Source organism: Equus caballus, chromosome 4 (assembly GCF_041296265.1).
Source record: "Equus caballus isolate H_3958 breed thoroughbred chromosome 4, TB-T2T, whole genome shotgun sequence".
NCBI classification, from domain to species: Eukaryota; Metazoa; Chordata; class Mammalia; order Perissodactyla; family Equidae; genus Equus; species Equus caballus.
In genome coordinates, this window is record NC_091687.1 from 78,455,127 (window position 1) to 78,481,860 (window position 26,734).

Consider the following 26,734-nt stretch of genomic DNA (forward strand, 5'->3'; position numbering starts at 1 on the left):
CAAAGATAAGAATCATTTTAAAAAATATGTTGTAAACAAAAACCTTATTTGAACAAGATGCTTTACCTGAAGGGAAATTTAGGATCAGTTTCTTTAGAGTGATTCATCCCATTACCAAATAGATGTATTACTTTGACAGAATTAAAAGAAAAAATTGAAAATATCTAAATAAACAAGTTGCGCAGGAATTTTTTGCTATTTTTATTTTTGTTAAACAATGAAAGCAAAGTAATTTACTGGAGTGAAAAGATAAATAGAATGAACACACCACTAGTAGGGAATGGGGTATTTACATTTCTCCCTTTCCCCACTTGATATTGGTTAAAATATATTTTTGGTTTTTTATTTTTTAAGCATTATGACTGTGCACATCTACCACCGTCTTTACACACAATGAAGGAGTAGAGGTAAAATTTTTTAAATGGGGCAAGTGTACTATAGTAGTCGTAATGTTGCAGAATTCTGTTGCATCTTTCTAGTTGTGAATGTCCTGTCTGTGGGTGTGAGAGGGCCTGGGTCTGGGTTAAGGATCACCCTTGATTAGGCATCTCTAGTACTCTGCTGGAACACATCAATTGTACCTTTTCCGCATTTCCAATTCAGTAAATGTGTCCGCTTGTTTGATTTGGTAACCATCAAAACACGGTCTAATCTTTCTCATTGAGAAGCTGAATCCTTAACAACAGATTTTCTATAGTTTATGAAGTGAGGCTCCATCTTGCACTGCCACCTTCAAATAATTATGACCATTGTTTCTAGCCTCAACTCCTTTCTAGGACTTTTCATTGGTCCCTTCTTAATAGAGAGGTGCTGGGTTGACACTGAAGGAACACCTTTTATTTAAAAGGTCTGTACTTTAAAAAAAAGTCTGACCTTTTAGGTAGAATGTATTATCTGCAGTTTTTTATTATGTTCCAATAACAATTAATGAGTGGATCCTAGTAAACAAGATATTTGATTCCTGGATTGAGTTTCCACACTGGGAAGCGGTTAAATGTTTAGATGCTGGAAAAGCAACAACAAATCCATGTGTCTGATATTCTTTTTCTTCTTCTTAGTCATAAGCACACCATTTTATACCATTCCTAGGTGATGAAATTTTGTTTGAATATAATTTGTGAGATCAGGGTTACAAAGACCCTTTCCCTTTCAATTCTGTATTCGTATTTTCTATGATTATTTGTATTTTATCAATGTCATTGACGTTTCCCTCAAAGAGAAATTCCTCATGCTGGAATTGATCGTAAATACTTGTTATTAGGTGAGAGATTGGTCTTTTACAAAATTATTTTCTTCTGCTGCTGTCTTTTGGCTAATTATGGGACTTTTCATTCCTGCTGTCATGTAATTCTTTCTAAGTTGACAACAGCCCTGCAAAGAAACTTGCAGGGCATTCCAGGTGTTAAGAGTTCCTCTAACCTAGAGTGAATTTTGTAGCACTGGGAAGGGCGTATTTTTACCTGGTCTGAATTAAGAAGGTATTTCTATGTCGTAGTATAAATTTGGTTGAATGTTAAAGAAATACTATTCTGGGAAGAAATAGAACCATAATTTAAAAACAAATTTTTCCCCCAAAGGGACTACCTGCTTTGAGATTATCTACTCTGAGTTGTACCCTGTACTTTTATTTCCCTGTAAACTCATTATATGAATCTGTTACCTGCTCCCACCTCTCCATCTGAATTTTCTCTACTAACTGAGAAGAGCTGTTTTTCTGGGAAACAAATTAGGCTTCACATGAAAGGGCATTTACCATGGGTTTGAATGACCAAAAATTGTATAGTTTTCTAAAGATTTCATATGTATGTATATATATCTCCTTATAAATATATAAAGATTTCTTATATGTGTTAAATTATATAATATGTATGTTACATTTTTTTTTTAAAAAACCAAATATGAACTTCTTGAAATGTAATTGAATGGAAATCTGGTTTAAATCTAACCACTAAAGAATAATTTACTTAGCTGTGTTTTTTACAAAAAAAAAATCCAGGTAGTATTTTTTCTTCACATTAGTATTTCATGTGCCTGTTGAGAAATTTTTATAAGTGACAAAGAGGTCTTTGCCTTTCATGATATTAAGGGTATTCATGTAATATTTAAATTTATATATTTATAGCTATTCTCTACTTAAACTCAGCATATGAAAATCTGTATTTTAAAATAGAAGATGATTGCTGAAGAGTTAGTCTGGTGGATTTTAAATATGAATTATTCACAAAATATGAATTATCCTTAGTTTCACATACCACTTTGATACATAAGGAGCAGCTGTGTACTGTATGTTAAAATATTCTTAATTTATGCTTTATTAGACATACATGATTAAAATGCTAGTGTATTAAAAATCATTGCTCTTTGTTTCTGCAAACTTACCAGAGTTCCTACTTTCTTTTTCTCTAACAGATATAAGCTTACCAAAGTCGGCAACAATATGCTACACAGCTGCCTTGCTCAAAGCAAGAGCTGTCTCTGACAAGTAAGTGAATAATAACTTGTGTGGTACTAAATGCCTGACCCAACTAAAGAGATGTGTTGTCTCTGAGGGCTTTCTCTGGAAGTTTCTCTTAGTCTGTGAGACCCTTGCTTATGAGCATGCATTTTCCAAAACCTGCTGATCTTTTCTTTCACTACTAGAAGGAGGGAATGTGTATCCCCAGGTATTGTAAGGGTGTATGGGTCCCTAAAGAGGGATTTATGTGAAATTCCATACCTCTGAGGTGAATTTTTTTTTTTTTTTTTTTTTTTGCCAGACAGTAGATACTAAAAGGCCTGCTTGGGACTTACACAAAATGCCTTCCTTTTATTCATTTTTTTTGCAAATTCCTCTTCCTTCAGCAGTCCAAGACTGGGTAGAGTTGTAACAAATGTAATATGGCAGAGGGGATGGTCATCTCCCATTCTTTGCCTCATCAATTCCAAACTAACTCCCCACCCAGGGTCCATTTAGTCTGAATCGCTTTCTCAGTGGGACATTTTCCCATTTTATTCAGGCAGGTGACTATGGCATAGAGAATTTCCATAAACATCCAAGATGACTGGCAGGTGAAAGGCAATAGATGGCTTAACTGTTTTTGAGTTCATAAACGTCTACACTTCCCTGATACAATTCCTCTGTAGCATTGAAAAGCAGATAACAGGAAAAGAAAACAGCCTCTGCTATGTCAGACAGGATTGCTGTTAAGTGTGTGTGCACTTCAAGACCGAAGTAATTTTCTTTCATTCTTTTTTATCCTGTAGATCGCCAGTACCTACTGCAACATCTTTTCTCCCTACACAGCGACTCCAGCTTGGGAGGGCAGGGCCAGGGTTGTCACAGCTTCCCCTGTGGTGTCTGCCTGCCAAGCACAGCTCTGGAGTTAGCCCTGGGTGTGAGGTGAGAAAGAGATTGCATGGTCTGGTTTTTTTCATTCACTTGGGCAGGTGTCTCGCCCGCAGTTTGGGCGTGTACACCCCCCCTGCCGGAACGGCCCCAAGCAGGCTCGCCTGCTGCTGAAGCTGCAACGACTTAACCCTCCATCGCAGCACTGACATTGGGTTGGGAGCCTCCTTTAAAATTCTCCCCAGTTCTGTTTTTAACCAAGTGCGCTCTTCTGTAACCTAGTTTTCTCTTTTTCCTACACTCTCTACCCTCGTCAGTCCTACCTCCTCCCCTGACCTAAGCAGGTACCTCATAGAAAATTTAGATTAGCTATTTAGACAGAGAGATTTGACAGCTGAATTTAATTCCTGCCGCGATTAGATGCAAGCACGCTTTCTGCTTCTGCTGGGGTTTTTGTTGGCCTCGTACTGAGGGGTCACTCAGAGGTTCGGTGTAGTGGAGGTTTGGAGAGCTCATGCCATTGACTCACTGTGGTTTTATGGGCCCTTGATGTGTAGATGCCTTTCTAGGTTGATGCCCAAGCAGTGGTCCCAACTGGATGTTGTTTGTCTTTCTGCTTTTCAGATTCTCTCCCGAGGCTGCATCTCGGCGTGGACTGAGCACAGCAGAGATGAATGCGGTAGAGGCCATTCATAGAGCTGTGGAATTCAATCCTCACGTGCCAAAAGTGAGTCTGTGGAATCCCCACAGGAGCTCATTATGATAGCAGAGAAAGTGTTCGGTGACCACAGTGTCATTCTTGAATACACCCAGTTATAAAAAAATGAATTGCAACCAATGAATGCTGAGGCCCTCTGTAGTCTATGGTTATTAGTCCATTTTTAAGCAAAAACTACATTCAAGAGGCTTTGGGGCTGATTTTCAGGCTTCATGTAATAAGGGTAAATGGATAGATCTAGCTTAGGCAGGCCAAGTCAGGGTGTCTGAAATTGACAAAATATGGAGATCCCAACGGTGTTGATGCATTTGATAGGAATTTCACACCAGTTACAGTCTTACTTAGCCCCAACTTGGGAAATGAACCTTGTGAATAAAAGTGGTAAAGAATACTGACAAATGTGACATTTTATGTCTCTAAATAAATGATAGCCATCAGTACTGTATTGGCAAGAAAATAATAGGGAAAACCTCAGAGTATGAAGTATTTTCCTTTTGACTTGTGAGTGCTATTTTAGTCAGTATACGTAGTAGGAAATATTTGTCTTGAGTGTTAACCACATGATTTACCAATTTATAAATATATATATTTTTTCTGAATTTGATTTTAAGAGAGTCAAATCATGGTAGAGGATATTTCTATAGTCTTTTATTCAGGAGATGGATGTGTATTTATGATTTACCTGTGTTTGTGTACCTGCTATTTGATAGGCATGTCACTCAGGGCCATTTTCAGCTTCTGGATATTATAAAGCACATTTTGACCTCTAGAAACCTATTCCTGCAGTTCACATCAGGTACTACAAGGCATAATTTTCTTGGCAAATGTCTGATGAAGACTTTCATTGGTGAAAAATGACAAGGGAAGGCTGTTTTCTTGTTTTGTTGCAGTACTGTAACCAAAGGGTAAGGTGGAGTGTGTGTGTGTGTGTGTTGATTTATGGAGTTACCTACTTTAATTTATTTTGTTGCTATCCATAGTGACAGAGATAAGTGACCTAATATCATTCCTGAGGTTTTACTCAGGTCGTGATCATTTTTTCACAAAACCGGAAATTGGAGAGTGGTGCACTGTGCCACAGTTGCAGAAGGATGCCTTTATCCACTCTAGTTCTAGTGGATAATGACCAGCATCGTATTTGTAAACTTAGGTATTATATATAGGGTGGCATAAGATGTATCTTTTCATTTAATATTTTTTCAGCTAAGTTAAAAATGTTCATTCAAATTTGATTAAAATTTAAAACCAATCATGAAAATATTGTCCTGAATTACAGTAAACTTAAGTCATCAATTAATATTTATTGAATGCCATTCTCTAACTACAGAGCTATTCTATGAGCATAAATGAGGCTCTTTTAGAAGTAGTATTGGACAATAGAGTCCTAGATTCTGAGACAAAAACTTCGGTTTAAATCATTTATTAGCCTTGGGACTTGGGCTTAGCATTTCTGAACTCAAAGTTAAAATGTAAGCCTTACTTATCTTCTGTGATAAAGATCACGTGAGATAATATATCCAAAGTTCTTTGAAAATACTTGAGCACCATATGTTTGTAACTTATTAAAACTATTGATATTTGACTTCTTGGTGGTCCCTCAAGTCTGGCAACTGGGTCTTAACTTTTCCAGTTATACCAACCAGAGCCTTGTAATTCTGGGGCACAAGATAGACAACTGGTACAGTACTCGCTGGTTAGATACTTTAATTGAAGCTGCCATTTAATAGTATGGTAATAGCCTTAAACGGTTGATTGAGCCTCTAGAAGAGTGTTAAAAACTCGAGGAAATAGTTTAACACTACCATGGAAGAATTTGACTCAGTTAACTAGCACTCTGCCTGCAAAATAGAATTCTTCTAAAAGTGGAAACATTTCAGATACTTGATTTCACTCTAACTTTCTAACCATTAAATGAAGAAAAGATAGGGAACGTAGGTAAACTGATTCTCCACCACTTTGCTTTGTTGATGATTGTGCCAAGAGGGAAACTTGTTTCCAGATCGTCTTCATCTATTGACATTTCTGTGGGGAAAAGGCCCTGTGAGGCACTGGGTCATATGTTCAGAATTAACCACAAACCTCTGGTATATGTGTACTAAATGCAGGCTGCTATAAACATCTTTTTTACGTGTTCTGCTGTTTATTGTAATGCCTGCTGGTGCTTTAGTAAACACATACACGCACACACACACACACACATGCACACACACATTGGTGCCTTTTCAGGCAAAGGATAGCCTTAATTCTAATGAAACGTCAATGAAGGATGTAAACTCTTAGACTCTTGGTGTAAGGGGCATCAAAAGTCATCTAGGACACCCTCCCCTCCTCAGCTTGAATCTCTCCTCATAATGATAATATGATAATTATTTTTATTGTTGGTTTCTGTTGAGTGTTTGCTATGCCCCAGGCACAATGCTAACTGAACTACATATGCCATCTCATTTGTTTTTCGTAAGAACGCTGAAAGGTGTGTCATACGATTATTCCTGCTACAGAGATGAGGACACTGTAGTTTGGAGAGGTTAAGTAACCTGCTCAGCGTCACACAGCAAGTACATGACAGAGCCTGAACTGATTCTAGGTTCTCTAACTCTTAAACGTCACCCTCTACTGCCCCCCATCCCACCAGGTGGCAGACCAGCCTAGGCTTGAACCCTTCAATGATGGCAGGCACGTCGCTTCCCAAGGCACTCAATTCCTTGTGGACAATTCAGATTTCTTCAAGATATTGTTGTATCTTAAACACTTCCATGGCCTTTTTTCTTTATAACAGGAAGTTGTCAGTGACCCATCACAGGAATTTTCAGTATCTACGTGCTGTTTTATCCAATTATAGTCTGCCCAAAGGAGAAAAAATACCACATATGATAGCTGAGAACTGCTTTCCATAAATTTCCAGCTTAGTTCCATCTGGCATCCCATTAAGCAAAAATACGTAGTTAATATTTCAACATCCAATGAAAGATGTTATTTACTCATTACTCTTAGGAACACTCTTCACCTGCAAACACGAGGAGTAGGGAGTGTGTCTCTCTCCTAACCGCAAGGCAAGACTGGGAAGTAAATAAAAATAGTAAAAAGCCACGGGTCTCTATTCTGAATGAGAGCGTCTAAGTAGTCAGATTGTAAACATGAGGATTTCTGAAGCTTTAGATTGCAGCAGATTTTAAGGAGGAAGCAGCCCATAGACTCATCATTACAAATCAAATTGTGTTACTCCCCGCTGAGGAACTGCAGCTGTGTCCCCAGCCCTACAGGAGAAGGTATGAACTCCTTGGGTGGTTCTTCAGGACCCTTCGTAATCTGACCCAACTTGTTTTTCATTTTTTCCAGCTCCTTCTAACAGTCTGTTCATTGTTCCAGAACCATTCTTCTCCCCTTCCCTCTTTGCTTCCTCTGAGGAAATCCTACTCTTCTTTCACCCCTGCTATTAAAAATCAACGCCAAGAAGCCTGTGTCTTTCTCATCCCAGAATCAGTCTCTCCCCTCTGTGGTCTCTCACTACACTGCATTGATTATGCACTCCCTGTTTACCCCTATTTGAGGGCAACTAGGGATGTTAGGATCTTGATGATGCTGGTGATTTTCAAGAACTAGGTACTCAGTTCAAAAAGACAAAGAAACCTCTAAACCATTAGAGGATGTTTTCCATTTAATGGGATTAAAATAGGAGCTTTGAATTTAAAGGGAGTATTCTCCCTTTTTTAAAGCAACACTCATGTGTTGCTGGACAAATGAAGAACTATATGCTCATCTCGGTTCTATACTTTCATCTATGTTTTGTTATAGTTCATTGGATTTTTCGCTTTAGCTTTTAATTCTGCTCTCCCTGCAAACATGCTTCCCAACTCACTGCTCTTCCTTAGCAATGTCGAGGTTTACATGGAAGGGGGCACTTCTAGCAGTGCTTCATCACTCTACACAGATCTGAGTTTCCATTGGTGCCGTGTACTCTTAGTATACTGCATCTACACTGCAAAGCTTTCCCCAGAAAGAGGCGCAATTTTGGTTTGAAGGATGTTACATTAACTCCTTCAGGACGCTAAAGATAAATTTTCATTTTCTGACAAGTCTCCCAAAAAAGACAAAATTATTGGTTAGTTATAAGAAGTTTTAGATAGCTTTTTTTCCCTCTGTAATGGTATTCTAAAAATGATTTTTTAAAATATTAAAGTATAAGGAAATCATTGATAATCTCAGCATCCAGTCATATTTAAGACTATTGTCTTTTAGCCTTATCTATGCATTTTTAATACTTAAGGAATCATAGTCAAACAGCATATTCATATTTAAAAAAACTAACATGGGGCTCTTAACTTGGGCTTTATGGTTCGGTATTGGGGATATGTTTATTTTTTCTGGGGGAGGATCATCAGATTTTCATGGTTCCTTGAAGTTAAAAAGTCTATCTTCTAACTTAACATTAAATTTAGTCTAAGTCCTTGTACCTTAAAATACATGTGCCTTCAAACACTTTAAAATATTCTCAGTAACTGTTTTCTGAATGATTTGCTTCCTTATTTTTTGTTACAGACAACACGTATCATGAAGTCTACCTTAACACATTTTTAAGTATACAGTACAATATTGTTCACTGTGTGCACCTTGTTTACAGCAGATCTCTACAACCTTTTCATCTTGTGTGACTGAAATTCTGTATCCACTGAAGGGCAGTTCTCCATTTGTCCTTCCCCCTAGCCCCTGGTAACCACCATTCTACTTTCCGCTTCTGTGAGTCTGACTACTTTAGATACCTCATATAGCTGGACTCATGCTGTATTTGTCTTTCTGTGACTAGCTTATTTCACTTAGCGTAATGTCCTCTAGGTTCATCTGTGTTGTAGCATAGGACAGGATTTCCTTCTTTAAGGCTGAATAATATTCCATTGTGTGTGTATGTATATCCATTCATCCACTGATGGAAATTTAGGTTGTTTTTACCTCTTGGCTGTTGGGAATAATGCTGCAATAAACATGGGAGTGCAAATATCTCTTCAAGGTCCTGTTTTGAGTTCTTTTAGATGAATACCCAGAAGTGGGACGGCTGCATCATATGGTGGTATTATTTTTAGTTTCTTGAGGAACCTCTATACTGTTTTCCATAGTGGTTGCACCATTTTACATTCCCACTAACAGTGCACAGGGCTTCCAATTTCTTCACTTCCTTGCTAACACTTGTTATATTCTATTTTTTTTTTTTGATAGTGGCCATCCTAACAGGTATGAGGTGATATCTCATTGTGGTTTTGATTTGCCTTTCCTTGATTATTTGTGACATTGAGCACCTTTTCATCTACCTGTTGGCCATGTCTTCTTTGGAGAAATGGCTGTTCAAGTCCTTTACCATTTTTTCTTTTTTGAGGAAGATTAGCCCTAAGCTAACATCTGCTGCCAGTCCTCCTCTTTTTGTGAGGAAGACTGGCCCTGAGCTAACATTCATGCCCATCTTCCTCTACTTTATGTATGGGACACCTGCCACAGCATGGCTTGCCAAGCGGTTCCATGTCTGCACTCAGGATCTGAACCAGCAAACCCCAGGCCGCCGAAGCAGAACGTGCAAACTTTACCACTGCACCACTGGGCCAGCCCCACCTTTGCCCATTTTTTAATCAATTTTATTTTGTTTTTGCTATTGCATTATAAGAGTTCCATATATATTTTGGATATTATCCCCTTACTAGATATATAGTTCGCAAATGTTTTCTCTCATTCCATAGGTTGCCTTTTCACTCTGTTGATTGTTTCCTCGGCTGTGCAGAAACTTTTTATTTTGATATACTTCCGCTTGTTTATTTTTGCTTTTTTTGCCTGTGCTTTTGGTGTCATATCCAAGAAATTGTTGCCAAGACCAGTGTTATGAAGTTTTCCCCCGTTTTCTTCTAGGAGCTTTATATTTTCAGGTCTTACATTTAAATCTTTAATGCATTTCGAGTTGACTTTTGTGTATGGTGTAAGATAAGGGTCCAATTTTATTGTTTTGCATTTGGATCTTCAGTTTTGCCTGCACCATTTGTTAAAGAAAATAATTTAATTCTTGTGTCCTCTATTGTAGACATCAGGTTGTAGTCAACTCTAATAGTGAAACTCTTTGGGCATAAAGGTGTTTTTGGTCTTTAGAATTATTTCCTTAGGATAGATATACAGAATGGGAATTACTGAGTAACATATGGAAGCACTTTAGGGCTCTTGATATTTATCGCCAAATTGCTAAAAAAGATTGTAGCAGTTTACACTCCCATCAGCAGGTGACTCTACTATTTCATCACACCTTCAGCAGCATTGAGCAATTTGTTTAAAACAAAAAAGAAAAGAAAGAAGGGAAACAAAAAACGTTTAGGATTTTATTAGGTACAAATGTAATTCTGTTCTTTTAGTTTGTGTTTCTTTGCCACTACTAGTAAGGTGAAACATTGTTGGCCATGTGTAGTTATTCTTTTCTGAATTGTCAGGCCCATTGTGTAGACTTCCTATTATTACTGGGAAAACTTATTAATTATAATGACGAAGCAATAAGTAGCAACATAAAGGTAGGCAGACTTGTGAGGTATCATTGAAAGGGTTCAAAAGTGTTTGGAACAAGGACTCCCACTACTTTCTGTCCATGGGCCAGAGGGAACTATGGGAAGTGGGGAGGTAATTAGCTCCCTGCCCATTTCCTTTTTGATAAAATGGGGATAAAAATATAGGCTTCCTAGGGCTGATGAAAAGTAAGTGGAATTACGTTGTGTAACTCATCCAGTACCTAGTAGGTACTTAATACATGTTGGCCCCTTCATCATCTCTTCTCTTGTCCCTTCAGCTCTATTTCTACACTGGCAGGCTGGGTGGAAATAGAGATGCCTAGAAAGATGCATTAACAGGTGCTTCTTGGACCACCCTAGTCTGAGGAAGAACTACCAGAGAGTGTAACAGTGGCTCTACAGTGCCCCTGCCCTTGAATACCCACAGGCCTCCATATTTGAGGGGAGGCTCTAGCATGTCCTGGGTACAGCTCTTGTCTTGAGGAATTCCCCATTTGTAATTGTTTGGTAAGTCCTTTGTTTGTGGCTGATTAAGAGTTGCCCGTTTCCAACCTGTCTTATATTCTTGTTCTAGCATGGCCATCCCTCTTCTCCTTGCCACCAAAAACAACTAATAACAATTTATCATTTCTTTTTATGCAGTAAACATTTTTTTCCCCTCCAAATGCCATCTTGTGTGACACCTTAATGAGCAAAGCAAGTATAAAAGCAGAACTGCTGTGGTTGAAACTGAGATGAGAAGGCGGGTAGCCCAGCAACCCCACAGCACCTCTGCATACAGTTTGGAAAATAACAGAAGCCTGTGACCCATTATCACCATCACAGGAAAACCTCAAGCTTGCAAGGTCCCACCCATAGAACAGGAGGCCCCACACCTATTCTTAGCACAGCAGGGGGCTGAGGGAGCCCCAGCTGCTTGGGGTGCCTGGGTATTGTGAATGAAGCTGTTGAGGGAGAAAAATCAAGCAAAATTAGCACCAATGGGGGAAACCTTTCATCTTCATCTTGCCTGAAATCCCAGCCCTATTAAACCATGGGCTCTTGTCACTGGGCCCACGCGGAGGGCAGTCCACTAGGGTGCTGGCGGAAGGGGACTCACCATGCTCCTAAAGCTCTTTTTCCCAACAGGGCAGCCCAGGCTTGAAAGAATATCGAAGTGAGGACCCAGCCTAATATTTAGTTTTTAAATTATAAGTCTAGGAGTGTGGAAAGTAATGAGAAAATAGGAAAAAATCAAGAATGTTATGACAAAAATGCATTTCCAGTAAAAATTTACAATTTTTTTTTAAAAAGCTCATCTAATGTTAATCTAGAAACTCTATTTTAAGACACTTGTGAAGTGAAACATCCTGATAATTGTATATGCTAATGGAATATCCACAGGACCTTGTTATAGTGATGGAAATTCTATTTCATGCAAACACTAAGGCAATCCTCCCTTTATATCTTGGTGAAGCTGATTGACAGAGTGTAAAATTGCTTTTTAATCCAATTTAGGAAACAAAACGTGTAGTGGGTTTTAGCATTTAAAAATGCTTCAAGGCAGCAGAAACTCAAAATACCTTGGCAGATTGTCTGTGATACCGTATATCGATAGTACATTTCAGAAATATTATTTCAATATACGTTTCTTTGAATTGAGTCATATTTTGTTCCAAAGCCTTTTTGGATTATAGTAAGGAGAATGTATTATGGAAATATGATCCAGAGGAAAGTGTAGAGAAATCAGTTTTTAGCCACATTCTCAGGAATAGAGAGTTTTTAAGTGGTCTCTTTAACAAAAAGCACTGTAGCTGCTCCTGCTAAGGCCACTGCCACCAAGGCTACTCCCATCTCAGTCATCGGCTCCTTTGACCCCTTGTTAAGCCTCATCCTGTTTTCTCTCTCCTGAGTATTTGGTCCCACTGACCACTTTTTCTATCTCGGGGTCATCTTGGCTGGCTCCATGTCATCCTGCATCTCTGAGCATTCTCCTATATTGTTTCCTCCCCTGCCCATCGCTCAGCCAGGTTCTCTGGGAAGCACCATTCACTGCCCTCTCCTTGCTTGCTTGAAGCTCTCCTATGAGAGCTCATGTGCTCCCACTGCTTCAGCTTCTGCCTCTCCCGGCACACCCAAGTCCATGTCTCCAGCTTCTCTCCCAAGCTCCAGGCTTGCACAGCCAGCTGCCTTCAGGCCTTCACTCCAGAGATGTTTTGCAGGCACATCTACTATTTTTGTTAACCTTCCCACTGCTGAGCCTCTTCCTCTCCTGGTATCTTTGTCTTAGCTAATGATCTCACGTTATTCTAGTTTCCTAAACTAGAAATTTCACAGTCATTCTTGGTTCTTTCTCTCGCCCTCAGATTCAGCCAGGACCATGTCCTGGGGAAGTTTCCCTCCTCGGTTTCTTTACCCCCTCACCTGAACCATGACAAGAGCTTTCTTAGACTTGGCTAACTTCAATCTCTTCTCTGTCCATTGGTCCTACACATGACTTGCCCATTTCATTCAAAACCACAAACTGTACCCACTCACTTCCCAATTGTCTACTGAGCGGTTGGTTTTCAAACAGTCTTCCTAGGAGCCATCAGGATTCCTCAGACCTTTCTTAAGTCACTTTCTCAGGGTCCCCCACAGCTTTGTTTTACATCAATTTCACATATTCTAAGTTTTTTGTTTTCCTTTGAACAGATTTTTCTGTATCTCAAAGTTTGAAAACCGTGGAATAACTCAGGGTTAAGTTCATACTCTGGAGCATATCATGGAAGGCTTTTCACAGCCTACTTTTCCTGCTTCACTACGTTAGAGAGTAGCATAAAACCTGAGTTCCAATGTAGGTTCTGTTACATACAACTTATTCAAACCTGAGCAAGCTGCTTAACTTCCCGAAGCCTCCATTTTTCCATCTGTAAAATAGAAATAGTAATATTGGCTCCCTCAACTTGTTGCAAGGGTACCTGAGATAATGCTCAACACCTGTTAGTGCTTAGTCAATGTTGGCAATTACTATCATGCTAGTACTCAAGCGCCTCAAGATTATAAGCACATTATGCGGGTTGATGCTTTGGTCCCACTGCCCAAGCTTGCAGTGGCTTCCCTCTCCCCTCATCTTTATGGGTAAACTCTTGTTTATTTAATAAGACTGACTCATATTTTCCTTTTTCTCTGAAGCCTTCTCAGAGACAATGCTCCTCATTTGCTTCCTTAGTACTAAGTATATACCTCTTACTAAGGCAGCCTTCATGTTGGATTTTATTGTTTCTTTGTCTCTACACGCACACACACATGCACACACACACACTCCTATACTCCTACAAAGATTAAGGATCACCAGGGTAGGGACCTGACCTGGTTCATGTCCATGCCTGGAGTTAAATTGTGGATGTTCCCATACCTGTGCACTTGGGGTACACTATGCGCACTCCCATAGGTGTGTCATAAGAGTACACTGTGAGTACTGCCCTATCTGTGCCCTTGGGGTACACAGTGGCACTCCCATATCTTTCCTTGGGATACATTGTGGGCACTCTCATATTTTTTTAATGAAGCAAAGTAACTGATGAAGAAATAAGTGAACCAGCAAGAAGCAGTTACCCTGTGAAGAGGATCCCTGAGTGGTACTACAGATCACTGGGTTTAATCTGTCGGGTCAGCTTTGCCTTGTGCTTGTTTCCATATTGGTCAGTTGGTGACCGTTGGTAGCCAGTTCTCTTCAGCTGATCTGCTTCTACGATAAAATTGCTAAATTATCTCTAGAAAGAGACTCAATTGTCTGTGGGACACACAGACACAAAAAACACAACTTACCTCCGCAATAATGTGGACACTTCAATTTTTTGTTAGCAAACATAGCTACTATTTAGTGGATGCTTATGTGCCAGGTACTGTGTGAATGTATTACATATATTGTCCTATGTAATCTTCAAAAGTTAAAACTGGCAAGGTGTGTGTTTTTGTTATTCTATTTTAACAGATAAGCAAGCTGAGGTTGAAAGAGATTAAATAACTTGTCCAAGGTCTCACAGCAGAATAGCGGAGCTGGGATTCAAACAGTGGCCCATAGTGGCAGAGGGCAGAAGAGGGGAGGGGAGGCAGGGTGCCTTGTGCACCTCGTTTCCCATCGCAGCATGACCTGAGTGAGCCATTGTTCCTTTGACGTTTTTGTCCTGTTCCAGCGTGTGTCTTATTGAGTGCAGGGAGTAGGCAACACTGACACTCAGAATATGTAGCATGCCTTCCAAATGGCACTAGTTTTATTCTCTGAACTCTTTACTGATGTTTTAAAAATATCCTCTCTGAGCTTACAGCCCCTTTCAGAGCCAGTTCCACCAAAGCACTGTAGACATACAAAGAACTGCTATCTCTGGTTGGTTTGTGTGGTTCACTTTTTGTGTTTTTGACGCAGGTCTAGAACATGGGTTTGTATTACATATATACGTACATACACGTGCACATACGTGTAGATGATAATGCTTATAGAAAACTTGTACAGCACAGAAGAAATTAATCTCCTATAAAATCAAATGTTTAGCTACCATTACCATTCAGTCTGTGACCTTTCAAAGTTTTTAATGCTTACATATACATTTTTATTACCAAAATTATAATCTGTATGGTATACATATGTTTTTTTCACTTAGTAATATATCATGAACATTTCCTCATGCTAATAAATATTCTTCCACTACATGATTTGGGGAGCAACTTGATGGCCATTATCTAACTGTGCAGTAATTTAATTAACATGTTCTTTCATATTTTGTTTATTCCCATATTTTTACTAATGATTTTCATATGACTTCTATTGTTGGTATTAAAAATCCAAAAAAGGGTTATGAATTAACTCATTGGCATTAATATCTATATGAAGGATAACTTTGGGATCATTTTTACTTAAATTACCATAGAATTTTAAGACCTTAGCAGAAGAGACCTGAGCAGTCGCCTGGGGTAGCCTCTGATGGGCGAAATCTCTCCTGCAGCTTTCCTGACAGGTGAGCCAGCCTCTGCTCAAATACCTCCATAAGTAGGCACTACTCAGCTCCTCTTTGTGTCCTGACTTTATATGTTCCTATATTGGGCGTAAGGAACAAGGTCTGACAAATGGATTTTGAAGAGTTGCTTCCGAAACTTTTAGAAACCTGTGCTTTAAGATCAATGTGATTTGAGAATCTGGGAAGGAAGTTAGAGGCAGGATGGCAGGCAAGAGAGCATAGAATGCTGGCTTAGCTAATAGAAGTCAATAATTATTACAGACAGGCAGGGAGTGAGTGTTCTCTGATTTGCAGGCTACAGTTATTCTAATTGATTTCTGCATACTTGTGGATAGGGATCTGCCCTCTTCCATTTATTTTTCTCCTGACAAGTAAGATGTGAAATGTTGTTCCATGCCTTTCTAATTTAAATGTTGCACATGTTGAGAACTGATCTTGCCAGCCATTTTAAGCCTGGCCAAAAACATAACACATTGTTTTTATTAGCCTTCATCATTTGGTTAGAGCCAACATTTTGTTTGGAACTATACAGGAGTATAAATCTCCTTCATAGGCATAACCTATTTCTGCCATGAAGTAGATACAACGAGAAGGCAGCTCCATTTCCTTGGTGAGTTGCTCTGGTTAGCCTCACGGGGCTGATGAGGTCAGGGATGCACATTTTGAGAGACTTCTTGGGAATGAGATTCATTCTCTTGAGGATCTTACGATTCAGCTGTGGGGAAAGACACGTGGATAACTAATATAAGGTGGTGTGTGAAAAGTATATACGCAAAGATGAGAGGGAGCTCAGAGGAGAAATGGAGCATTACCTCACGGCTCACATTTAGGGCTATGGATGATGTCCTTGAAGCCATATGTAGCACATTCAGCCTGCAGACTGAGTAAACCATCTGTCTCACACACATGTGTACAACTATAGTCCAAATATATGTAGATGCCCTGGTGGCCAACAATGCTTTTAAGTGAATTCTTGTTTTATTACATTTATTGTAGCTTTTTGCCATATTGTCTATTTTCAATCAATAGATAGTATACTTATAATTCCTATCATGGGCATCTGTAAAATTTTTTCATGTTAAAAATTGCTTTAGCTACTTGAAGATTGGAAACTTCCATTGTCTACAGCAGTGCTGTCCAATAGAACTTTCTGTGGTAATGAAAATGTCTCTGCATTGTCCAATATGGTAGTCATTAACCATGTCAGCACTTGGGGACTTGAAATATGACTAGTGGGACTGAGGAACTGAATTTTTAATTTTATTTGATTTTAATTGATTTAAATTTCAATAGCCACATGTGGTAGAGGCTACTGTATTGGGCAGTGCAGATCTATTGTATCCCTTTGTAGCTAATTTTCTAAAAATCCCCCCGCCACCACATTTCCTCTACCCTGCCCCCTCGTAGTTTGTTTTGACTTCTACCCACAAATGTGGGTGGCTACCAGGCTCTTCTCAGGTGCTTCTATTCCTGAATGTTCCTTAGGCCAAGAGAAGAGTCCTCTCATAGATGCTTAATGAAATGACTTTGAAAGCCTTTCCTAATCATAGAAATAAAAGGAATGGTAGTTTGCACTTTAATTTCTATACAGCAACTTGAAGAGGTTTCTGTATACCTGGGACACGTGAGCTAGTGGTTTTCATATTTAGTTTGTTTCAGAGTTCATAGGGCATGACCCTTCTTTAAAAATTGACTATTTGGTAGGCAGGGTGGTTATAAATAGTTATTAGAAACTCAGAAATCAAAATCTTATTCTAGTGCTCTCATTAGGCAAGAAGTTATCCCTTTCCTTTGTTCTCCTGGTGATTATTAAGAGTAACCAAATGGTCTTCCTCCTCTAATTTACTCTGAAACAGTTAATACAGTTCATAGCACTTTACAAGTTATATATCTTTCTCACGACTCATAGCCTTGACGTCTTTTAAGATCATTGTGTGCAGTAACAACATAAACAGTACGGTGGCTTCTATTAAGGTAAGAAAATCACAAGAGGATAGCCAAATATCTTTGAGCATAAAATTCACCTGTGTATTTATATTATAGTTGATATTCCTTCTAAGTATAGTGCTAGTTAGATTACTAGGTAATTCAAAATCGTATTCTTCCCAAAAGATTTTTGTACTGTACTGTTTTCAAAGAAGATGGAGGAGGAAAGCAGTAAATAGTAGAATTCAAAAAGGCATATGACCAAAAAGTTCTTTTGGAACCCATGCTTGAGGAGTTCCCATCAAAATAATAAACACCTTTCAAGGACCAGCCTGGGAAGAGGTCTTTCCATGAAGGAGGGCCTTCTATCCCACCCACCCCCTGAAGTGTGACAGCCATATCACCGTGCTCTGGCGTTCTCTGGGTGGGCTCTCTCACTTCCTTACTCTCCTGCTTTGAGGTCTGAGACTTGGAGGTTTCTTCAAATATCAGACCCAGAGCAAGAAAAGTTTCATTTGCTGAACAAGAGTGAAAAAACTGTCCTCCCAGTGCCTGCTGGGCTGTACACCTTGACACCAAGTTTGCCAATGGGAGAGGAAGCTTAAAGGCAACTGCACCCTGGTGTCCAAAGCAGATAAATTCACAGCGAGATGGGAATGAAGCATTGATAAGTGTATCATAATCTCCATTCTGTATACCAGGATTCTTCCATTCTTCACCTTCTTTCATGAATTTCCACCAACAGGTGAATCTACAGATGGTTTTGTTTCTGACATTAAAATTGTTGAACATCTCTTCTCATAACTTTTCCTGTTGCTGTGTGTCCCATTTTAATTAAACACATCCCTCCATTGGCTGCTAATCTCCATTTTACAGGAGAAGAATGGGTTGTTGTGATGGTGGTTCATGGTGGTGTATGTGTATGTGTATGTGATGAATTGGGAGGGGAGATAATGAGGAGTGGAGCACAGGGAAGAATGCAGCCAGCAAAGACATTTGCAAATATGAAATACCATCCTAAATTGCTTCCCTTTCTACTCTATAGTAAGAACAAAAGAATGCAAATGGAAACTTCATCTTCTCTGAGCCCCCAAGAAGAATATCCATTTTTGCTCTATACTCCCATCTCCTTTGTAGAAGATAGGAATGAAGAGGTGTAAACTGAGAACCCTGCAGGCTTTGGGAAAGGATTTAAAGAACATTGTAGTTTGGGGTCCGTACTGCTCCTCTCCCTTGGGTCTTCCTATCGTCAGGCTGCCACCCCTCCTCCCTCCAGCATCGTAGCAGTGATGGGTGGCACTTTCTGCAGGACTAGGTCTTTCTCCTTGATAGATCTGTGTAGAAAAAATAATGGACTGTGCTGGTCAATCTCTGGTCAAGTCTGTAGTGCAATTGGTTTAGTCATATGACGTCTTAACATTTTTGTGTTTGTTATATATATTTTCATTCTGGTTACAAAGTTATACCAAATTATTGTGTTGTCTCAATTTTCCCTCTTGCTGTTTGAGTTTATGTATATTTTTTTGATTAGAGCATCTTAGCTTGAAAGCCTGTGATCTTCACTGTAGGAACCTAGTACAAGGCTAATTATCTGTCGGCAAAATTTGAATTGCTGGATGTTTGAGTAATTGCCTTCAAAAGCAATAATGAGGTTGCAGGTTTGATGAAATGCTTATGAGTGGTGACTTTAGAGAAATCAACCTCTCTGTTTTCAATATTGAATTCCAAATTACTGTGTATTAACACATCTGTCTCCTGCCTTTTTTATTTCAGTACCTACTAGAAATGAAAAGCTTAATCCTACCCCCAGAACATATCCTGAAGAGAGGGGACAGTGAAGCAATAGCATATGCCTTCTTTCATCTGGCACACTGGAAGAGGGTGGAAGGGGCTTTGAATCTTTTGCATTGTACATGGGAAGGCAGTAAGTAATTTTCTTTCTTTGAAACATTTTTTTAAGAGCATGAAAAGATGCTAAAACTGTTTTTCCTTGAGTATTCATGATGAATAATGAAAGTTTGCATATCTATAGCTCTTTTTGTCTGCGATGGTCCATCAGTGAGAGATGGTTAATTACTTAGGCTCTCCAGTTCCCCAGTGGTGGTGGGTGTTCCTCTGGTGATGCTATCTCTACAGCTCAAAAAGGCAAGTTTATACAATGAAAGGGATGAATCTGGACTGTTCTAGAAAACTCTCTTTGGAGACCTGGACAGCCCCTCAGCATCATGGGAATCTTTGGCATGGGGTTAGACCTCTTGCTGGGCTCTGATTACCACTTGGATGGCCTCTCTGGGATGGTTAGCTAAAGAGCCACAGTTATCCTCTGCTGGAGCTAGGTTGGCCAAACACAAAGAAGCAGCAGTTATGCTTCAGAACCAGAGCGGTGGCCATTGGACCCTAGTGTTTCGTGGCAGATGTAGCATCTGTGTGTTAATGGATAAATGCCTGTTAGATGGGTGTAGGGATAAATCAGTCTGAGGACGTGCTAGGTACCATCATTCTGTGTAAGGAGAAGAGGCTCTAATGGTGGGTGAGACATACTCCCTTCCCTGAAGAAGCATCTCGGCTAGTTGGGAGGAGTAACCAGCAGCATGTATCAGCTGCCCAGGGATTTTTCAGAAGGGAGAGGTCTATGGGGTGGAGCAGTCATGGGTAACCTTATGGGTTATATGAGATTTGAACCAAGCCTTGAAGAGTTAGGACAGTATTATAAGCAAGGACCCTGTGTGAAGAAATGCTAAGTGGTGGGACTGTTTGGGAGAATATAAATTAGGGGAAAAGGCCCAAGACTATGGATTATTGGACAACATGTGTGTTGATACTCTTTTATAAATAATTTAAGCAAAGCAAGTGCAACATGTAGCATGGCGGGGGGTTCCTCTTATGGGGAAACAAAACAAATATTAGAGTCTTCTGATAATTTTTTCTTAATTCATTCCTACTCTGATCAGCCTCACAAACGAATGTCTTTTTAATACCTTTCACTCTGCTTAATCTTTGCTGCTCTCACTTTCATTTTGATGATCTTCTGCTCTTGCCTTTTCCTGCCCTTTCCTAACCCAGCAGGAGTCCAAACTGGTGCAGGAAGGGAGGGGGGCAGCCAAGGAGGAGTGGGTAAAGTAGGTTGACAGAGGTGAGACCCAAGTTGATTGAAAGTTTTTTGTTTAGTTGTTTTGAGAATATTTCTTTAGAGAATTAACAGCTGGTCTACTTAAATAATTTACTGTTTGTACCTTGAGGGATGTTGACTTGATCAGTGCTCCCGCCCCGACTGTCTAAGTGGAATAACACTGCAGGTGTCCTGGTCCTGGTATTTGGATATGCTAAGACAGAGCACACTCTACTCAGGGCGTGTGTGGGCATGTATACAGTCCTGTCTCACTGGGGCTTATTGTTGCAATTAAGGTGTTCTATCCAGACGAGACGAAAGGAATTTTTATTTAAACATGAGAAAGAGACAGAAAAAGCCCAACAAGATTGAACATGAGAGGCCTTCCTAGTGTTAGTTGTGGAAAAATTAAATGAACAAATTGGCCTGCCAAATAAGAACATAGTTGTAGATTGGCATCTTGGAAACAGAGTAATGGAACCTTATCAATTGGATCTGATTGATAAGAAAGTTACTAGTCCAATAGAAAGGATGAGAAGAGGGATGGGGCAACAAGTGATAGAGACATGGTGTTAGGAATGGCATAACCATAAAAAAAATAAAAATTCCATGAGGAATAACTGGAAATTCTGTTTAGAAATCAGTTACCTGTATAATCAAATAACAGTGGGGAGATGCTCTGGATCGACTGGGAAGGACAATGAGATTTCAAGAAATGTGAAGTGACACAGTGAGCTCCAAAATCATGCAGGGTAGCAATGTTGGGGGAATGTAATTACCTCAAGTTAGATGGGCAGAACACTTTATTAGAATAAAAAGAGGAGGTGAATTTTTAGACATAAAACACTATGACAAGGCAGTCAGGGACCTATAGGAAAAGGAAATTCTGCATTTGATCCTTACAGGTAAATAGGATCACTCCAGGGAAGTTACACTGCTGTTCAGTTTTTGAAAAGAGAACCGTGAGAGTGCTTCCTAGGTACTAACTGCCTGGGAGAATACTAAGAACCTTGAAGAATGTTTGTATAACTGCGTGTACAGAGGGTTTGTGATTCCATTCCTTCATGTACTACTCCTGATAATGTTCTGAGAGGGGGCCATCTCAGCTGTTCAAGAGAGGAACAGATTCATTGAGATGAGCGACTTGTTGGATGTCCTGCAGCCTCTGTTGGTAGGAGCCAGGATGTAAACCCAAGTTCACTTTTTCTACACTGCTCTCACCTGTAATAGCAGCTGTGTAGGCCTTTCCCGAATAGATTAAGGATAAGAGGATCAGTCATCTCTGAAGCATTTGCTTGGAAGCCCTCAATTTACATCACTACTTACGCACTGGGGTATACTTATTCCTTCTCTAGGGTTTAGAAAGGTAATGATTCTATATGGAATCATATTTTTGTTATTGAATATTGAATTAAAACATTTTAAATGTAGAATGAGCCCAGTTTTACAAAAATAAATTTTATATGTAAACAAAGGAAAAGACTAGAAATAAATACATCTTTAAGTGGATTATAAGTGATTTTTTTCTTCATATTTGTATTTTTCCAATTTTATACGGCAAGCATTATATTTTCTACAAGCATAAATATGTATGTGTATATATGTGTGTATGTGTATATAATAGTATATATTTAGAAAAAGACTCTTTCGTTACGAACAGTTTTGGTCCTTTTTAAAAATAAAGCTATAAATCTGTCATGCAATTTAGAAGAAAGAATTACCACTCCAACTTCAGACAATTGTGTGCAATCTTTTGATATCACTTCTAGATCTGTGTGCATTCTAAGTTAAATTAAATGGAGGCTCTGGATTTTAAATCAGAAAACTTGGATTAGAATTCGGACTCGGCTGCTCACAGTGGTATTTACTTAACTTACCCAGTTTTTGAAAACTGTGAAGCACTGATGATATTCAATGCCATCGCCGCAGGTCAGGTTGGTGGGCTTCAGGGCAGTTGCGCTGAGGGCAGCTGCAGTACGTGGACCGCTCGCTCTCCCTCTCCCTCTCCCTCTCAAGAGGTCAGCGGGCCTCCCCTAGACAGCCTTACCCTGAGCGCAGGAAGCTGCGCTTCCTCCAGGGCACCACGTGGTGGCGCCTTTTGACATCTCCAGCCTCATAGTTTAGGTTTTCTCCTTTACATCATTTTTTCTTCATTCTGAATTTTAAGGCCGTTCCCCAACTCCCTTCCAATTTCCCCTTTTCATTAGGAAAGCAATTCAGAGAGGAAGGTAACAGTACCCAATTTCACCTTCCATGTTAAAAAAATGAGTATTATTTTAGTCTTTCAGAGATTAAAAAATTCTTACTTCTGTCAAAAGTGTTGGTTAGGGGTGGAGATGGGCTATATTTTGCTTTGCTTTTTAATGAGTTTATTATGTTGGAGCATTAGTCATCTTGTGGGATTAAATGAATTTCCCACCAATCAGGCTTAAATAACTCACATTTTTGATAAAACCCCAAAGTCCAGCTGATTCATGGCAGAGATTGTTTGGGTTTGAAACATATGGTGGTTTAAAAAAAAAAAACACTGAGTCCTCAACCACAAATACATCAGCATTTCAAAGGTTTCTAAAATGTTTGATTCATCACTGCCTCAGCCCCTGAAATTACACAATATGTTCCTCAAAGTCAAGATAATCAAGAAAGGAGAAAAGTTTTAATTTACAAGATTTAAAAATATGTTCCTTAGTTCATTACACAGCTGCCACCTTATCTGAATTATACTTATGTTAAACACTGTCGGTTCTGGTTGTCCATACGTGCACGCATGCATGCACACGCGCGCACACACACGCACACCACTGCAGGTATGAGTTGAATATAAAAAGCAAATATGAATAAGGGACCTCATTTGAACTGTCTTATTTACAATGGTATTGCACCCTAGGGGGCCCTATTTGAAGTGGCACATCTTCTGTTTTACCTGTATTAATTACTGATGTGGCCTTATCTCCCTCCTGCCTTGGTATTTTCAAGGCTCTGTTTTGGCTATGTTTATTTTATAACACATGACACAGGGTAGTCTGCTGGCCACAACTGTGAACTTTAAGATTTAATTTTCTAGTTCTACGTATCAGAAGACTAGTATGCCGTGGGGTAAATCACTTAGCCTTTCTTTGTTTCAATTTTTTCCACTTGACCAAGTAAGACTCTTTATTTTCTTTTGGAGATTTTTTTCCCCAAAGAATTCACTAAATAATGTATAAGACTTGAAGGTGGTGTTTTTAGGGGGACTAAAGCAGAGTATTTCCTTTGAGAGGAGAAAATGGCCCATTGTTGAAGCATAGGATGAGATTATGATTCTAATTTATTCTCTTTGAACCTAATGGTAAATGCTGCTTGCTGTACAATATGGTCCTTAGGGCATTTCCTCTAACCAAACCTTTCCTTCGAACAGCTGGCACCTTTTGGACTGCTAAAGAGAGATTCCCCCACCCCTCACCCCATAGATCTAGGGCTAAATTTTATAATTTGGGAGAAAGCGATGGTCAGCTGAAGTCCCCTGGTCATGACTAACTTCCACCAATAGCCGGTCTCCAGATCTTGCACGATGCCTCCCCACCTACTGCCCAGTAGAACCAGCTTGCTCCTCTCAGTTATCAGTCTCAGTGACTGACCATAATTTGGATCCACCTGAGTTTTTAAAGGGAAAATTCTGTCTCTTCCTGATTGTGCATTAATTTATTCATTTATTTATTCAGTGAATATTTACTGAGTTTCTCCTTTGTGCTAGGCATTGTGTTGGGGGTACCAAGATGATTAAGACTTTGAAATGCTTTGAGAGAAACATGAATATGTGTGTGTGTAAATACTCATATACATACATACACTACACACATATGTATATAATATATAGCGTGGCTACAAACAGTACTAGTACAAGCAGGAACAGAATGTTACAAGTTAGTGAATCTGCTATAAAACTCCAGAACTTCCCTTCAGAATTGGATTGGAACATCATTCAATCTAACCAGGGGAAAGTGATCTACTCAACCCCACATAATTAGATAGTGAAAGAATATGGATCAGAACCCAGGCTTTTGACTTTTGAATTTTCTTTATTGTTGTGCCCAAATGCCTCACAAAAGACAGACAGCCTTTATGGCCCGTTACCTACATTTTAGTCAAAATGAGAACATAAAATTTGTATTTTGATGATAATTTTCTGTTCTGTTGTTTTCACTTCTAATTGTTTACAAACAAGCACCATTTTTACTTACACGCTAGAGTATGACCTGATAGAGAAAGTAGAAACTTCGGGTTTAGTAGAAAAGGGAGGTAAAGAGAAAACTAACTTTTATTGAGCAGTCAGGCACTGTGTTTAGATACCTTGATCTCTGCTCTCACACTTAGTCCCTTTAACAGCCTCTTGAGGTCCGTGGTGTTCTCATTTTTACAGATGGACAGACTGGACACACCCAAAGTCATACACTTGTTACCTGGTCAAGATTAATGACCCACCCAAAGTCATACAGTTGTTACCTGGTCAATTTCGACTCATCCTTAGGTGTCACCTCCACTGCTCCCCTCTCCGATGTGCACAGCATGGGGGAGCTTTCGCACTTACTTTCGTGGTATTGGATCCTCTGTTTCCTAGCCTGGGTGAGCTCCGTCAGTGCCGAGCAGTATGTGCGTTGCTCACCTTCATCCCTCATCATGAGGAAGGCCCATACATTTTGACAAGATCCAGCTGGGATTCAAATCCAGTTCTCACTGTTACATGTAATCTCCCTGTATAAAGTTCTCTGAGATCCTCTTTGAAAAGGCAACATAGACAAGCCAAATATCAAACATTACCTTCTATCCTTGTCTATGTAGTGGGTAGGGGGAAAGGTCATTGGAAATAGCTGGGAAAATTGGGAATTAATTAGTTTATGTATCCATCCTTCTGTCCATTCTTTGGTTCTTTCTTCAGTATAGGTGGCAGGTCACTGATGGGCACAGCACCAGTAGACTTGGAGCCTAGAAAATGTGTCTGGTCAGAGATAGAAGGCAGCAGTGTAATGCCTCGGACCTCACTGTGGAGGGCCTGAGGTGTCCATTAACTAATTCCCAGTTCCATTTCACCCCTTCCACAAAGGCGCGACAGCAATCAAGGAAGGGCAGGAGATGGCCCACAGAGGAAAATGCAGAGATGCCGTTTGTGTACCATGTATCAACTCTGAGTGGCCCAGCTTTTTGTTTTGTTTTGTTTTGAACCAAATACATGTCTTCTGAAATGTGTGTTTTTTCTGATGAGGATTTTTAGGAGGTTTGTAGTCACTCATGAAATAGATCAAATTCGTAAAATAGATCAGATGACCTTGTTTCCATCCTTATTTGCTGCCAAATCAGTGTGTTACTACTTGCACTTGCAAAATTTCTGGACATGCAGCTGAAGGCACAAGGTTCTCGTGGAACAGTTGTCTTTGCAGTGAAGGGGACCAGGAGGTGGGAGGTGAAGCTGGCAAGGCTTATGCAGTGCCTCTTCCCGTTTTCTCCAGACCTCCTCTGCTTATCTCACACTTTGCTGGACCATGCACAACAGGGTGGGTAAAGGATAAAATTGCAAACAGAAATTGTATTTGCTTTTGTTTATTGAAGCCAAAATTCTTAGTATGATTTTATGAACCCGACGTACATGACAACTGAAATGAGAAAGAGAGATTTTAAGAACACCATAAGCATCTTTACAGTCATGGGTGTTTGGTGGAGGGAGGACCATGCAGCATGTGTATGTGTGTATTCTTTTTTAAGTTGTATATAATCAATGTCTCCACCCTCTCCAAAAAGACCAGAACTGATTAGAAGAAGAAAAAAGACTAACCTGATGCACAAGATTCTGGATGCATGCCAAATACTAGAGTGAAAAAAATTTGGCATCTGACTGAAAAGATACCAACCAACCATTTGATTTCTATGGTTGAACACTCTCAAGATCTTGCATTCCTTTATTTCATTTAAAATATTGTTCCCTGAAGTGCAAACTGACTTCAATTTTGAATAAAATTTAGCATTCAAATTTATAGCCACTTTGAAAACTAAGAGTTTATTTATATCATATGAACCCGAACAGATTCTTAATTGCAGCAGCCCTGTTGCACGTGGAGAATCTGGATCTAAAAAAAAAAAAAGAAACTTCCATGTAGGTTTTTCCACATTTTTGGAATGCTTTCA

At 39.5% G+C, this 26,734-nt stretch overlaps 1 protein-coding gene across 23 annotated transcripts in view; it reads left to right on the forward strand.

Annotated features, from left to right (window-relative positions):
- ST7 (suppression of tumorigenicity 7) overlaps positions 1 to 26,734 on the forward strand; it is a 257,458-nt gene that overhangs the window by 217,771 nt on the left and 12,953 nt on the right. For all 23 annotated transcript variants that reach the window (XM_070264227.1, XM_070264225.1, XM_070264207.1 and 20 more), the window contains 3 exons: positions 2,410 to 2,482; positions 3,950 to 4,052; positions 19,243 to 19,393. In XM_070264227.1, the coding sequence (XP_070120328.1) occupies positions 2,410 to 2,482; positions 3,950 to 4,052; positions 19,243 to 19,393 (327 nt within the window). The remainder of the gene's footprint in view (positions 1 to 2,409; positions 2,483 to 3,949; positions 4,053 to 19,242; positions 19,394 to 26,734) is intronic.